This window comes from Erinaceus europaeus, chromosome X (genome assembly GCF_950295315.1).
Source record: "Erinaceus europaeus chromosome X, mEriEur2.1, whole genome shotgun sequence".
Classification (NCBI taxonomy): Eukaryota; Metazoa; Chordata; class Mammalia; order Eulipotyphla; family Erinaceidae; genus Erinaceus; species Erinaceus europaeus.
Window position 1 is genome coordinate 2,709,819 of NC_080185.1, and position 12,815 is coordinate 2,722,633.

Sequence of the window (12,815 nt, forward strand, 5' to 3'; positions counted from 1 at the left end):
TGTGTGTGTGGGGGGGGGGGGGTTGTCTCTGCTTGTCCTCCCTCTATGTCCCCTTTCAGCCGGGGCCACCCACCTTCCCACTCCCAAAGGCCCCGAGTCTGGGCAGTGAGCCAGGAGTGCTGAGCAAGCCCTGAGGCGAGTGGTTGGGCCCGGGCAGCTCCGGCTCTCTGCAAGGTCCACCTGGTCCCGAGCACCACCCACCGAAGCCCTACCCCATGCCCTGAGAGGGAGGAGGCTGCTCACAGAATGGCTAGCACACCCCCCCTAGAATCCCTGCCCGGAGCCGGCAGAGGGGTGGCCGTAGTGCCAGGGTGCCCTATGGAGCCCGAGCCCGGAGCCCGGAACCCCACCCAGCAGTGCAGAGCTGGGACCCGGTGCCCAGTGGAACCTTCACTGTCAAAGCTGCTCATCACCAGGGCCGCTGGGAGCCCACACCTGCCTGCGCCCATAGGCAGACGCTGCCACTCGTCCGCCCCGTCCAGCCCGGGGGACCTGCGTCCCTGACTCCACAGCAGCTGAGAGAGCTGTGCAGGCGAGGGGCCAGGTCTCTAACCCACCCCTGCCCGGCACCACCCCATCCGCCAGTGGCCCCATCCACAGTGCCCACCGCAGAGAAGAGACTCGGCAGAAACCATTGGTGACATTTATTGAGAAGTGGTCACAGCGTCCAGGGAAGCAAGGATGACACCGAGGGACAGGGAGCAGCACAAAGAGCCCACAGACGCAGACCCGTCCTCTGGCCCAGCTTCCCACGGGGCTCTTCTGTCTTCCCCTGAGGGCTCAGGGCGGGCCTCTGGTGGCACTCGGGACGTGGGCAGCCTTCACTGGCCTGCGGCGTGTGGGAGGTGGTTCTGCCCTGGGCGGCCCAGGACAGTCACGAGGCGCAGGCCAACAGCCGGCGACACTAGTCCAAGCCAGGGAAACAGAGTCACAAGTAGCCGCCTGGGTGCACCACGGACTAAGGCCTGGACTGCTCCCCAGCACGCCCGCCCCACCCCTACTGCACCCCCGCCCCCTCCCCCTCTCCCACCCCCAGGAGCCAGTCCATGCCCTCTGTGCCAAGGCGGCGCCCATCACCCCAATCTTCTTCTCCCCTTTGCTTACCAGGGCCTCCCTCCTTCCTTCCCACTGTTCTCCCCACCTTCTCCTGGGAGCAGGCTCAGGGAGTCCGGGCTGGGGGTGGGTAAGCTAATGGACGGACACACACACACCGCACACCACACCACACCACACCACACCACACCACACCACACCACACCACAATAATAAGCTGCCAGGACCCGGGGCTACACAGGTGAGCAGAGGTGGCTCAGGACAGCGAGTGGCAGTGAGGGACACCTTGGCTGGCCATGGGGCTCAGAGCTCATGCCAGGGCACAGAGGGAGCAGCCAGTAGGCCAGACCTCCTCCCCTCAGGGCCCCACACCGCTCAGGGCTCTGTGCAGGACACTGGGGTGGGGGTCGGGTGGGGGGTTGAACACTGGATGTGGGGGGGGGGCGTTCTGAGGGCTAGGAGACGCCAGGGGGCTTTCCGGGCAGCGGGGTGAGTGGCCCGGGCCTGGCACCCCTGCCTGGCTGCGTGCAGGACTACTCCGGGCTCCCCCGAGCTTGAGCTTACTTGCTGGAGGAGAAAGAGGCCTGGGGACGCCGAGAGGCACCGGCCCTATGGGAGCGGCGCGCACCCCCGGCCCCCGCGGGGGCCTTGAGCCCGTCGGGGGTGCCCTGTTCCCCTGCCTGGGCCAGGCCCTCGGGCTCACAGTTGGGCCCTCCGGGGCCTGCCCGGGAAACAGTGTGCAGAGCAGCGCGTGGGGCAGGGGCCCCGGGGGCCTCGGAGGGCGCCGAGGGCACTGGGTGCAGGACCCCGCCCTGCTCCTCCTGCTCGCTCTCCTGCTCGCTCTCCTGCTCGGACTCCAGCTCCTCTGCCCCCGCCGCGGCCCGCAGCTGCCCCCGCGCCCCCTGGCCGGTGGCCGGCGGCTCGGCCTCCCAGGCCTGGCACTGGCGCAGCAGCCGCAGCAGCTCCAGCAGGGCGGGCGGGCGGCCCAGCAGGCTAAGCTTGCGCAGCGCCTGGCCCAGTGGCGCGGGCGGCGGGGCAGCTGCCAGCACCTGCCGCAGGCGCACGGCGTCCAGCGAGGCGGTGGGCAGCGCGCCCCGGGCGGCCGCCCTCTGCAACAGGCCCTCCAGGCGCAGCACGAAGGCGCCCAGGCGCTCGCCAGGCCGCGGCCGCGCCCCCAGGCATTGCAGGCGCAGGGCAGCCCGCGGCTCGCGGGGCCCGAACACGCGGCCCAGGGCGACCAGGCAGTCCTGCGCAGAGCGCGCCGGCTCCTCGGCCAGCAGCGCCCGCACCAGCTGCAGCGCCGGCCCGCGCAGCCCCTCGAGCAGCCCGCGCCGCCGCTCCCGCTCGGGCAGCGCCCGCCAGGCCAGCAGCAGCTCAGCTGCTTGCTCGCGCCAGGTCTCGAACGCCTGCTCGCCGGGCGCCGGGCGCGGCCTCCCAGAAAAGATGCCCAGGCGCGGGCACCGCGCCGCCTCCAGGCAGGGCCTCAGCGCCCGGATTGCCGCGGGCAGCCAGCTGGGCCCTGAGCCCTGGCCCGCATAGCCCGCGCCCCCGCCCCCGCCCCCGCCCCCGCCCTGTTGGCCCCGCGGCTCCAGGGCGCGCAGCACTTGGCCCAGAGCCTCCTCGCCCGCGCCCGCGCCCGCGCCCGCGCCCGCGCCCGCGCCCGCGCCCGCGCCCGCGCCCGCGCCCACACCCGCCCGCCGGGGCGCGCACACCACGGGCCAGGGTCCCCCGGCGCCGCCCGCCACCTCCCGGGGCACCAGGGCGCTGTCCACCTCGCGCTCCAGCTCCACCAGCGCAGCAGCGGCGCGCTCCCGCTCGCGCAACACTCGGCCCAACACGCTGAAGGGGCCCAGGGGCCGCAGGGCGGCGTCCAGGGCGGCCCGCACCTCCTCCTCCGCGCAGTCCTCCGGGATGCCCAGCACCAGCAGGCCCCTGCGCGCGCTCACGCCCATCCACCGGCACCAGTCCTGCAGCATCGTCACCGCCATCGCCGCCGCCTCCATCGACGCGACCTGCGGGGAGGGGATGGCAGCGTGGGGGAGGGGGGCACCGAGCTGGGGGGGTGGTGGCGCGGGACCTGTGGGAGCCGCCTGGCCGGCCGCGGGGGGAGAGCGGCGGAGGCCCAGGTGCGCACAGCCCGAGGAAGGGGAGGGTGACAGCAGGGCGGTTAGGGCTGCCCCCGGGCCCGCCGCCCCCACCGCGCGCCCCTGCCCTTTGCCCTGACGGAGGCTTCTCCACCGCGCCCGGCGCCCTGCGCCCGCACCTCCGCAGCCCCGCAGCCCCGCAGCCCCGCAGCCCCGCAGCCCTGCAGCCCCGCATCCCGGCCCCGCGCCCCGGTGGGCGCCCACACTCACCCTACCCGGGCTGCGAGGGCGAGGGCGAGAGCTCGTTTCTCAGGCAGACCAGAGTCTTCCAGGCGGGCGGACAGTGTCTGCTCCTCGGGGCGGGGTGGGGTGTGCAGCCTCTGCTCCCACCAGACAGGGGTGCGAGCCAGCCGAGGGCTGCGGCTGGGGGCCCAGGCGCCTGTGCCCTGTGCGCCCGCCTCCCGGGTGGCTGGCTGCCTGTCACTCTGCGCCGCCGCTCGGCTCGGGCACGTGGGCCTCGGCGCCTGCTCGCCAGCTCTCTGCACTGCGGACCCGGGCGGGGGCGGGGGCGGGGGCGGGGGCGCCGGCTGGGAGCGGGGACCCTCCACGTCTCCAGGATGCCGGCTGGGCATTGGCGCTGGCGGGTCACGGGAGCGGGCAGCAGACCCCTCCCGGGAACCCCTGGACTGCGGGGGGAGGGAGTGGGGTGGGGTGGGGGGCGCGCTATCTGCCCCCGCCCCCAGGAGACACCTAAACAAGTGGGGAGACTGGGGGCTGGCGGGCGGGGGGCTGGGGCCTCTGCAACCCTCCCTTGGGACCTGTGTGTGCTGCTGGGCACCTGGCCTGCACAGGGCCTGCCTCCCGCCCCAAGTCCTCAGCAGGACAGGGACTGCTCAGACCTGCAGCCCTAGCTCTCTGACCCTAGGCCCCAGGCCCAAAGGCCCCATGGATGGGGGAGCAGACTGGGACCTCTCCCTGGGCATCTGCTTCTGCGCCCCCTGTGCCCCGCCCAGTGCCCAGTTCAGGTCCCTGGCGAGCGGAAAGGAGGGCAGGGGCCCGGGTTCAGGGGACATTCCCTGAGCGGGGTGGAGGCTGCCAGTGTGTGGCGCTGAGTGCACAGCCGGGGGCGTGGGCACCGAGTGCACCTGGTGATTGGCAGGATCAGGGCACAACCTTGGCAAGGCACAAAGATCCTGGCTACAGCTGGGCAGGGTGCTTCCATACAGGATGCTGAGCTCACCCAGGCACAATGCTCAGACACTGGAGACTGGGGTGAATTTGGGCAGGGTGCTCAAACAGACTTTGGGCATAGTCAGGGCAGGGCACACAGACACTGGACGCTGGGCACAGGCTGGGCAGGGCACACAGTCGCTGGATGCTGGGCACAGCCTGGGCAGGGCACACAGACGCTGGATTCTAGGCACAGCCTGGGCAGGACACACAGACACTGGATTCTAGGCACAGCCTGGGCAGGGTGCTCAGATACAGGACGCTGGCGACAGCCTGGGCCGGACACACAGACACTGGATTCTAGGCACAGCCTGGGCAGGACACACAGACACTGGATTCTAGGCACAGCCTGGGCAGGACACACAGACACTGGATTCTAGGCACAGCCTGGGCAGGGTGCTCAGATACAGGACGCTGGCCACAGGCTGGGCCGGACACACAGACTCTGGACGCCCAGGCGCGGTGTTCAGACAGTGAGTGCTGAGCACAGCCTGGGCAAGACACAGGGACACTGGATTCTGGGCAGAGCCTGGGCACGGCGCTCAGATACAGGATGCTAGACACAGCCTAGTCAAGACACGGGGACACTGGATGCTGGGCACAGTCGGGACAGGGTGCTCTGTCACTGCAGACCGGGTTCAAATTGGGAGGGGCGCTGAGAAACCGGATGCTGGACATAGCATGGACAAGGCACTCAGACATGGATGGTGGGCACCGCCTGAGCAAGGCACCTAGACACTGGACGCTGGAAGCAGCCTAGGCAAGGTGCTCAGACAATGGGTGCTGGGCACTGCCTTAGCATAGCACACAGACAATAGATTCTGAGCACAGCCTGGGCAGGGCACACAGACACTGGATGCTGGGAACAGCCTTGGCAGGGCACACAGACGCTGAACGCTGGGCACAGCCTGGGAAGGGAACACAGACGCTGGATTCTAGGCAAAGCCTGGGCAGGACACACAGACACTGGATTCTAGGCACAGCCTGGGCTGGGTGCTCAGATACAGGACGCTTGCCATAGCCTGGGCCGGGCACACAGACACGGGACGCCCAGGCATGGTGTTCAGGCAGTGAGTGCTGAGCACAGCCGGGGCAGCGCACATGGACACATGATTCTGGGCAGAGCCTGGGCACGGCGCTCAGATACAGGATGCTAGACACAGCCTAGTCAGGACACGAAGACACTGGCTGCTGGGCACAGCCTGGGCAGGGCACTCAGATACAGGACCCTGGGCACAGCCTGGGCAGGACACAAAGACAATGGACATTGAGCACAGCCCAGGAAGGACACACAGACACTGGGTTCTGGGAGGGCCTGTGCAGGGCACACAGACACTAGAAGCTGGGCACAGCCTGGGCAGAGTGCTCAGATACCTGATGTCTGGCCAACTCTGGCTAAGGAACAAAGAGAGGGGACACTGGGCACAGTCGGGACAGGGTGCTCAGTCACTGCAGACCGGGTTCAAACTGGGAGGGGTGCTGAGAAACCGGATGCTGGACATAGCATGGACAAGGCACTCAGACATGGATGGTGGGCACCGCCTGAGCAAGGCGCCTAGACACTGGATCCTGGAAGCAGCCTAGGCAAGGTGCTCAGACAATGGGTGCTGGGCACTGCCTTAGCATAGCACACAGACAATAGATTCTCAGCACAGCCTGGGCAGGGCACACAGACACTGGATGCTGGGAACAGCCTGTGCAGGGCACACAGACGCTGGATTCTAGGCACAGCCTGGGCAGGGCACACAGACGCTGGATTCTAGGCACAGCCTGGGCAGGACACACAGACACTGGATTCTAGGCACAACCTGGGCTGGGTGCTCAGATACAGGACGCTGGCGACAGCCTGGGCCGGACACACAGACACTGGATTCTAGGCACAGCCTGGGCAGGACACACAGACACTGGATTCTAGGCACAGCCTGGGCAGGGTGCTCAGATACAGGACGCTGGCCACAGGCTGGGCCGGACACACAGACTCTGGACGCCCAGGCGTGGTGTTCAGACTGTGAGTGCTGAGGACAGCCTGGGCAAGACACAAGGACACTGGATTCTGGGCAGAGCCTGGGCACGGCGATCAGATACAGGATGCTAGACACAGCCTAGTCAAGACACGGGGACACTGGATGCTGGGCACAGTCGGGACAGGGTGCTCTGTCACTGCAGATCGGGTTCAAATTGGGAGGGGCGCTGAGAAACCGGATGCTGGACATAGCATGGACAAGGCACTCAGACATGGATGGTGGGCACCGCCTGAGCAAGTAGCCTAGACACTGGACGCTGGAAGCAGCCTAGACAAGGTGCTCAGACAATGGGTGCTGGGCACTGCCTTAGCATAGCACACAGACAATAGATTCTGAGCACAGTCTGGGCAGGGCACACAGACACTGGATGCTGGGAACAACCTTGGCAGGGCACACAGACGCTGAACGCTGGGCACAGCCTGGGAAGGGCACACAGACGCTGAATTCTAGGCACAGCCTGGGCAGGACACACAGACACTGGATTCTAGGCACAGCCTGGGCTGGGTGCTCAGATACAGGACGCTTGCCATAGCCTGGGCCGGGCACACGGACACGGGATGCCCAGGCGTGGTGTTCAGGCAGTGAGTGCTGAGCACAGCCGGGGCAGCGCACATGGACACATGATTCTGGGCAGACCTGGGCACGGCGCTCAGATACAGGATGCTAGACACAGCCTAGTCAGGACACGAAGACACTGGCTGCTGGGCACAGCCTGGGCAGGGCACTCAGATACAGGACCCTGGGCACAGCCTGGGCAGGACACAAAGACAATGGACATTGGGCACAGCCCAGGAAGGACACACAGACACCGGGTTCTGGGAGGGCCTGTGCAGGGCACACAGACACTAGAAGCTGGGCACAGCCTGGGCAGAGTGCTCAGATACCTGATGTCTGGCCCACTCTGGCTAAGGAACAAAGAGAGGGGACACTGGGCACAGTCGGGACAGGGTGCTCAGTCACTGCAGACCGGGTTCAAACTGGGAGGGGCGCTGAGAAACCAGATGCTGGACATAGCATGGACAAGGCACTCAGACGTGGATGGTGGGCACCGCCTGAGCAAGGCGCCTAGACACTGGACGCTGGAAGCAGCCTAGGCAAGGTGCTCAGACAATGGGTGCTGGGCACTGCCTTAGCATAGCACACAGACAATAGATTCTCAGCACAGCCTGGGCAGGGCACACAGACACTGGATGTTGGGAACAGCCTGTGCAGGGCACACAGACGCTGGATTCTAGGCACAGCCTGGTTAGGGCACACAGACGCTGGATTCTAGGCACAGCCTGGGCAGGACACACAGACACTGGATTCTAGGCACAGCCTGGGCTGGGTGCTCAGATACAGGACGCTGGCGACAGCCTGGGCCGGACACACAGACACTGGATTCTAGGCACAGCCTGGGCAGGACACACCGACACTGGATTCTAGGCACAGCCTGGGCAGGGTGCTCAGATACAGGACGCTGGCCACAGGCTGGGCCGGACACACAGACTCTGGACGCCCAGGCGTGGTGTTCAGACAGTGAGTGCTGAGCACAGCCTGGGCAAGACACAAGGACACTGGATTCTGGGCAGAGCCTGGGCACGGCGCTCAGATACAGGATGCTAGACACAGCCTAGTCAAGACACGGGGACACTGGATGCTGGGCACAGTCGGGACAGGGTGCTCTGTCACTGCAGACCGGGTTCAAATTGGGAGTGGCGCAGAGAAACCGGATGCTGGACATAGCATGGACAAGGCACTCAGACATGGATGGTGGGCACGGCCTTAGCAAGGCGCCTAGACACTGGACGCTGGAAGCAGCCTAGACAAGGTGCTCAGACAATGGGTGCTGGGCACTGCCTTAGCATAGCACACAGACAATAGATTCTGAGCACAGCCTGGGCAGGGCACACAGACACTGGATGCTGGGAACAGCCTAGGCAGGGCACACAGATGCTGGATTCTAGGCACAGCTTGGGCAGGACACACAGACACTGGATTCTAGGCTCAGCCTGGGCAGGACACACAGGCACTGGATTGTAGGCACAGCCTGGGCAGGACACACAGACACTGGATTCTAGGCACAGCTTGGGTAGGACACACAGACACTGGATGCTAGGCACAGCCTGGGCAGGACACACAGACACTGGATTCTAGGCTCAGCCTGGGCAGGACACACAGACACTGGATTCTAGGCACAGCCTGGGCAGGATGCTCAGATACAGGACGGTGGCCACAGGCTGGGCCGGACACACAGACGCTGGACGCCCAACGTGGTGTTCAGACAGTGAGTGCTGAGCGCAGCCTGGGCAGCGCACAGGGACACTGGATTCTAGGCACAGCCTGGGCAGGGTGCTCAGATACAAGATGCTCGCCACAGCCTGTGCCGGACACACAGACGCTGGACGCCCAGGCGTGGTATTCAGACAGTGAGTGCTGAGCACAGCCTGGGCAGGACACAGGGACACTGGATTTTGGGCAGAACCTGAGCAGGACACACAGACACTGGATTCTAGGCACAGCCTGGGCAGGGTGCTCAGATACAGGACGCTGGCCACAGCCTCGGCCGGACACACAGACGCTGGAAGGCCAGGCGTGGTGTTCAGACAGTGAGTGCTGAGCACAGCCTGGGCAAGACACAGGGACACTGGATTCTGGGCAGAGCCTGGGCACGGTGCTCAGATACAGGATGCTAGACACAGCCTAGTCAGAACACGCAGACACTGGATGCTGGGCACAGCCTGGGCAGGGCACTCCGATACAGGACCCTGGGCACAGCCTGGGCAGGACACAAAGACAGTGGACATTCGGCACAGACCGGGAAGGACACACAGACACCGGGTTCTGGGCAAGGCCTGTGCAGGGCACACAGACACTCGATGCTGGGCACAGCCTGGGCAGGGTGCTCAGATACTAGATATCTGGCCCACTCTGGGTAGGGAACAAAGAGAGGGGACACTGGGCATAGTCTGGACAGGGTGCTCAGTCACTGCAGACCGGGTTCAAATTGGGAGGGGCGCTGAGAAACCGGATGCTGGACATAGCATGGACAAGGCACTCAGACATGGAGGATGGGCACTGCCTGAGCAAGGCGCCTAGACACTGGACGCTGGAAGCAGCCTAGGCAAGGTGCTCAGACAATGGGTGCTGGGCACTGCCTTAGCATAGCACACAGACAATAGATTCTGAGCACAGCCTGGGCAGGGCACACAGACGCTGGATTCTAGGCACAGCTTGGGCAGGACACACAGACACTGGATTCTAGGCTCAGCCTGGGCAGGACACACAGACACTGGATTCTAGGCACAGCCTGGGCAGGATGCTCAGATACAGGACGCTGGCCACAGCCTGGGCCGGACACACAGACGCTGGACGCCCAACGTGGTGTTCAGACAGTGAGTGCTGAGCACATCCTGGGCAGGACACAGGGACACTGGATTCTAGGCACAGCCTGGGCAGGGTGCTCAGATACAAGATGCTCACCACAGCCTGTGCCGGACACACAGACGCTGGACGCCCAGGCGTGATATTCAGACAGTGAGTGCTGAGCACAGCCTGGGCAAGACACAGGGACACTGGATTTTCGGCAGAGCCTGGGCACGGCGCTCAGATACAGGATGCTAGACCCAGCCTAGTCAGGACACGCAGACACAGGATGCTGGGCACAGCCTGGGCAGGGAACTCAGATACAGGACCCTGGGCACAGCCTGGGCAGGACACAAAGACAATGGACATTGGGCACAGCCCCGGAAGGACACACAGACACCGGGTTCTGGGCAAGGCCTGTGCATGGCACACAGACACTAGGTGCTGGGCACAGCCGGGGCAGTGCACACAGACACTGGACACTGGGCACAGCCTGGGAAGGGCACACAGATGCTGGATGCTGGGCACAGCCTGGGAAGGGCACACAGACGCTGGATTCTAGGCACAGCCTGGGCAGGACACACAGATACTGGATTCTAGGCACAGCCTGGGCTGGGTGCTCAGATACAGGATGCTTGCCATAGCCTGGGCCGGGCACACAGACACGGGACGCCCAGGCGTGGTGTTCAGGCAGTGAGTGCTGAGCACAGCCGGGGCAACACACATGGACACATCATTCTGTGCAGAGCCTGGGCACGGCGCTCAGATACAGGATGCTAGACACTACCTAGTCTGGACATGCAGACACTGGATGCTGGGCACAGCCTGGGCTAGACACTCAGATACAGGACCCTGGGCACAGCCTGGGCAGGACACAAAGACAATGGACATTGAGCACAGCCCAGGAAGGACACACAGACACCGGGTTCTGGGCAAGGCCTGTGCATTGTACACAGACACTAGATGCTGGGCACAGCCTGGGCAGGGTGTTCAGATACCAGATGTCTGTCCAACTCTGGGTAGGGAACAAAGAGAGGGGACACTGGGCACAGTCGGGACAGGGTGCTCAGTCACTGCAGACCGGGTTCAAATTGGGAGGGGCGCTGAGAAACCGGATGCTGGACATAGCATGGACAAGGCACTCAGACATGGATGGTGGGCACCGCCTGAGCAAGGCGCCTAGACACTGGACGCTGGAAGCAGCCTAGACAAGGTGCTCAGACAATGGGTGCTGGGCACTGCCTTAGCATAGCACACAGACAATAGATTCTGAGCACAGTCTGGGCAGGGTACACAGACACTGGATGCTGGGAACCGCCTAGTCAGGGCACACAGACACTGAACGCTGGGCACAGCCTGGGAAGGGCACACAGAAGATGGATTCTAGGCACAGACTGGGCAGGACACACAGATACTGGATTCTAGGCACAGCCTGGGCAGGATACTCAGATACAGGACGCTTGCCACAGCTTGTGCCGGACACACAGACGCTGGATGCCGAGGCGTGGTGTTCAGACAGTGAGTGCTGAGCACAGCCTGGGCAGGATACAGGGACACTGGATTCTGGGCAGAGCCTGGGCACGGCACTCAGTTACAGGATGCTAGACACAGCCTAGTCGGGTCACGGAGACACTGGATGCTGGGCACAGCCTGGGCAGGACACACAGACGCTGTATTCTAGGCACAGCCTGCGCAAGGTGCTCAGATACAAGATGCTCGCCACATCCTGGGCCGGACACACAGACCCTGGACGCCCAGGCATGGTATTCAGACAGTGAGTGCTGAGCACAGCCTGGGCAAGACACAGGGACACTGGATTCTCGGCAGAACCTGGGCACGGCGCTCAGATACAGGATGCTAGACACAGTCTAGTCAGGACACGCAGACACTGGATGCTGGGCACAGCCTGGGCAGGACACAAAGACAATGGACATTGGGCACAGCCCAGGAAGGACACACAGACACGGGGTTCTGGGCAAGGCCTGTGCATGGCACACAGACACTAGAGGCTGGGCACAGCCGGGGCAGGGCACACAGACACTGGACGCTGGGCACAGCCTGGGCAGGGCACACAGACGCTGGACGCTGGGCACAGCCTGAGCATGGCACTCAGATACAGGACCCTGGTCACAGCCTGGGCAGGACACAAAGACAATGGACATTGAGCACAGCTCGGGAAGGACACACAGACACCGGGTTCTGGGCAAGGCCTGTGCATGGCACAGAGACACTAGATGCTGGGCACAGCCGGGGCAGGGCACACAGACACTAGACACTGGGCACAGCCTGGGCAGGGCACACAAACACTGGATGCTGGACAAAGCCTGGGCAGGGCACACAGACGCTGGATTCTAGGCACAGCCTGGGCAGGACACACAGACACTGGATTCTAGGCACAGCCTGGGCAGGACACACAGACACTGGATGCTAGGCACTGCCTGGGAAGGGTGCTCACATACAGGACGCTAGCCACAGCCTGGGTTGGACACACAGACGGTGGACGCCCAGGCGTGGTGTTCAGACAGTGAGTGCTGAGCACAGCCAGGGCAGGACACATGGACACATGATTTTGGGCAGAGCCTGGGCACGGAGCTCAGATACAGGATGCTAGACACAACCTAGTCTGGACATGCAGACACTGGATGCTGGGCACAGCCTGGGCAGGGCACTCAGATACAGGACCCTGGGCATAGCCTGGGCAAGACACAAAGACAATGGACATTGAGCACAGCCCGGGAAGGACACACAGACACCAGGTTCTGGGCAAGGCCTGTGCAGAGCACACAGACACTCGATGCTGGGCACAGCCTGGGCAGGGTGCTCAGATACAGGACGCTGGCCACAGCCTGGGCCGGACACACAGACGCTGGAAGGCCAGGCTTGGTGTTCAGACAGTGAGTGCTGAGCCCAGCCTGGGCAAGACACAGGGACACTGGATTCTGGGCAGAGCCTGGGCACGGCGCTCAGATACAGGATGCTAGACACAGCCTAGTCAGGACACGAAGATACTGGCTGCTGGGCACAGCCTGGGCAGGGCACTCAGATACAGGACCCTGGGCACAGCCTGGGCAGGACACAA

At 64.4% G+C, this 12,815-nt stretch overlaps 1 protein-coding gene across 1 annotated transcript; it reads right to left on the bottom strand.

Moving 5' to 3' along the window:
• Positions 1-1,238: 1,238 nt before the first annotated feature.
• PNMA6A (PNMA family member 6A) lies at positions 1,239-3,255 on the bottom strand. The gene is made up of 2 exons (XM_060183219.1): positions 2,742-3,255; positions 1,239-2,672 (listed from the first exon to the last, which is right to left on the bottom strand). Exons 1-2 carry the CDS (start codon positions 3,054-3,056, stop codon positions 1,614-1,616), a joined length of 1,374 nt encoding a protein of 457 aa, XP_060039202.1. The 5' UTR covers positions 3,057-3,255; the 3' UTR covers positions 1,239-1,613.
• Positions 3,256-12,815: the final 9,560 nt, after the last annotated feature.